This window comes from Antrostomus carolinensis, unplaced genomic scaffold (genome assembly GCF_000700745.2).
Source record: "Antrostomus carolinensis isolate BGI_N321 unplaced genomic scaffold, ASM70074v2 scaffold13757, whole genome shotgun sequence".
NCBI classification, from domain to species: domain Eukaryota; kingdom Metazoa; phylum Chordata; class Aves; order Caprimulgiformes; family Caprimulgidae; genus Antrostomus; species Antrostomus carolinensis.
In genome coordinates, this window is record NW_010328146.1 from 1 (window position 1) to 1,076 (window position 1,076).

Consider the following 1,076-nt stretch of genomic DNA (forward strand, 5'->3'; position numbering starts at 1 on the left):
AGCTCTGGCCCAGCTCCACACCAGGACAGTTTTGTGGAGGAGAAGATGCAGCTCAGCCCAGGATGGAGAGTTGCTCCACCCAAAGCAGGAGGCTCTGGCTCACTGCCTGGGTGCTGGGTAGGGGATCACATCTGGCTGGGTGGGTGCAGTGGTGGGGTCCATCCCCGGTGTCACTGGGTTTCTGTGCTGTTTCCAGGGGGAGTGTTGTCCTGGGCTACACGGAAGCGGAGCTGTGCAGGAGAGGCTCCGGGTACCAGTTTGTGCACCCGGCCGACATGATGTACTGTGCAGAGAACCACGTAAGAAGTGAGTGCTGCTGTGGGATGGGATGGGGATGGGTGAGTTCATGGGGGCTCTTGCAGCTCCCCCGAACCATTGCAGCTCTGGTCATATCCTTGGTGGGCCAAATGTCCCAGATCTGGAGCAGCTGTTGTAGAGGCTCTCCTCTCCTGTGTGATACCTGCTCTGGGGGCTGGCAAGGGGACAGCACAGCATGTGTCATTGTGTGCTGGAAAGCAGCTCTGTGGAGAAGGACCTGGGAGTCCTGGTAGACAACAAGTTATCCATGTGCCCTCATGGCCAAGAAGGCCAATGGTCTCCTGGGGTGTGACCAGCAGGTCAAGGGAAGTTCTCCTCCCTCTCTGCTGTGCCCCGGTGAGGCCACATCTGGAATGTTGTGTCCAGTTCTGGGCTCCCCAGTTCAAGAGAGACCAGGAATTACTGGAGAGGGCTACAAAAATGATGAGGGGACTGAAGCATCTCTCTGAGGAAAGACTGAGAGAGCTGGGACTGTTCAACCTAGAGAAGAGCAGACTGAGAGGGGACCTTATCAGTGTTTATCAATATCTAAAGGGTGGGTGTCAGCAGGATGGGGCCAGGCTCTTTTCAGTGGTGCCCAGCGATGGGACAAGGGGCAATGGGCACAAACTGGAACACAGGAGGTTCTGCTTAAACATGAGGAAAAGCTTCTTTCCTGTGAGGGTGCTGGAGCCCTGGGACAGGCTGCCCAGAGAGGGTGTGGAGTCTCCATCTCTGGAGATGTTCAAACCCACCTGGACACTTTCCTGTGCAACCTG

General features: G+C 56.4%; 1 protein-coding gene across 1 annotated transcript in view; it reads left to right on the forward strand.

Moving 5' to 3' along the window:
- Positions 1–196: 196 nt before the first annotated feature.
- LOC104528216 (uncharacterized) overlaps positions 197–1,076 on the forward strand; it is a gene marked incomplete at its 5' end in the record, with an annotated part of 3,892 nt that continues 3,012 nt past the window's right edge. Inside the window, 1 exon segment of the mRNA XM_010172153.1 lies at positions 197–306. Within this exon segment, the coding sequence (XP_010170455.1) occupies positions 197–306 (110 nt within the window).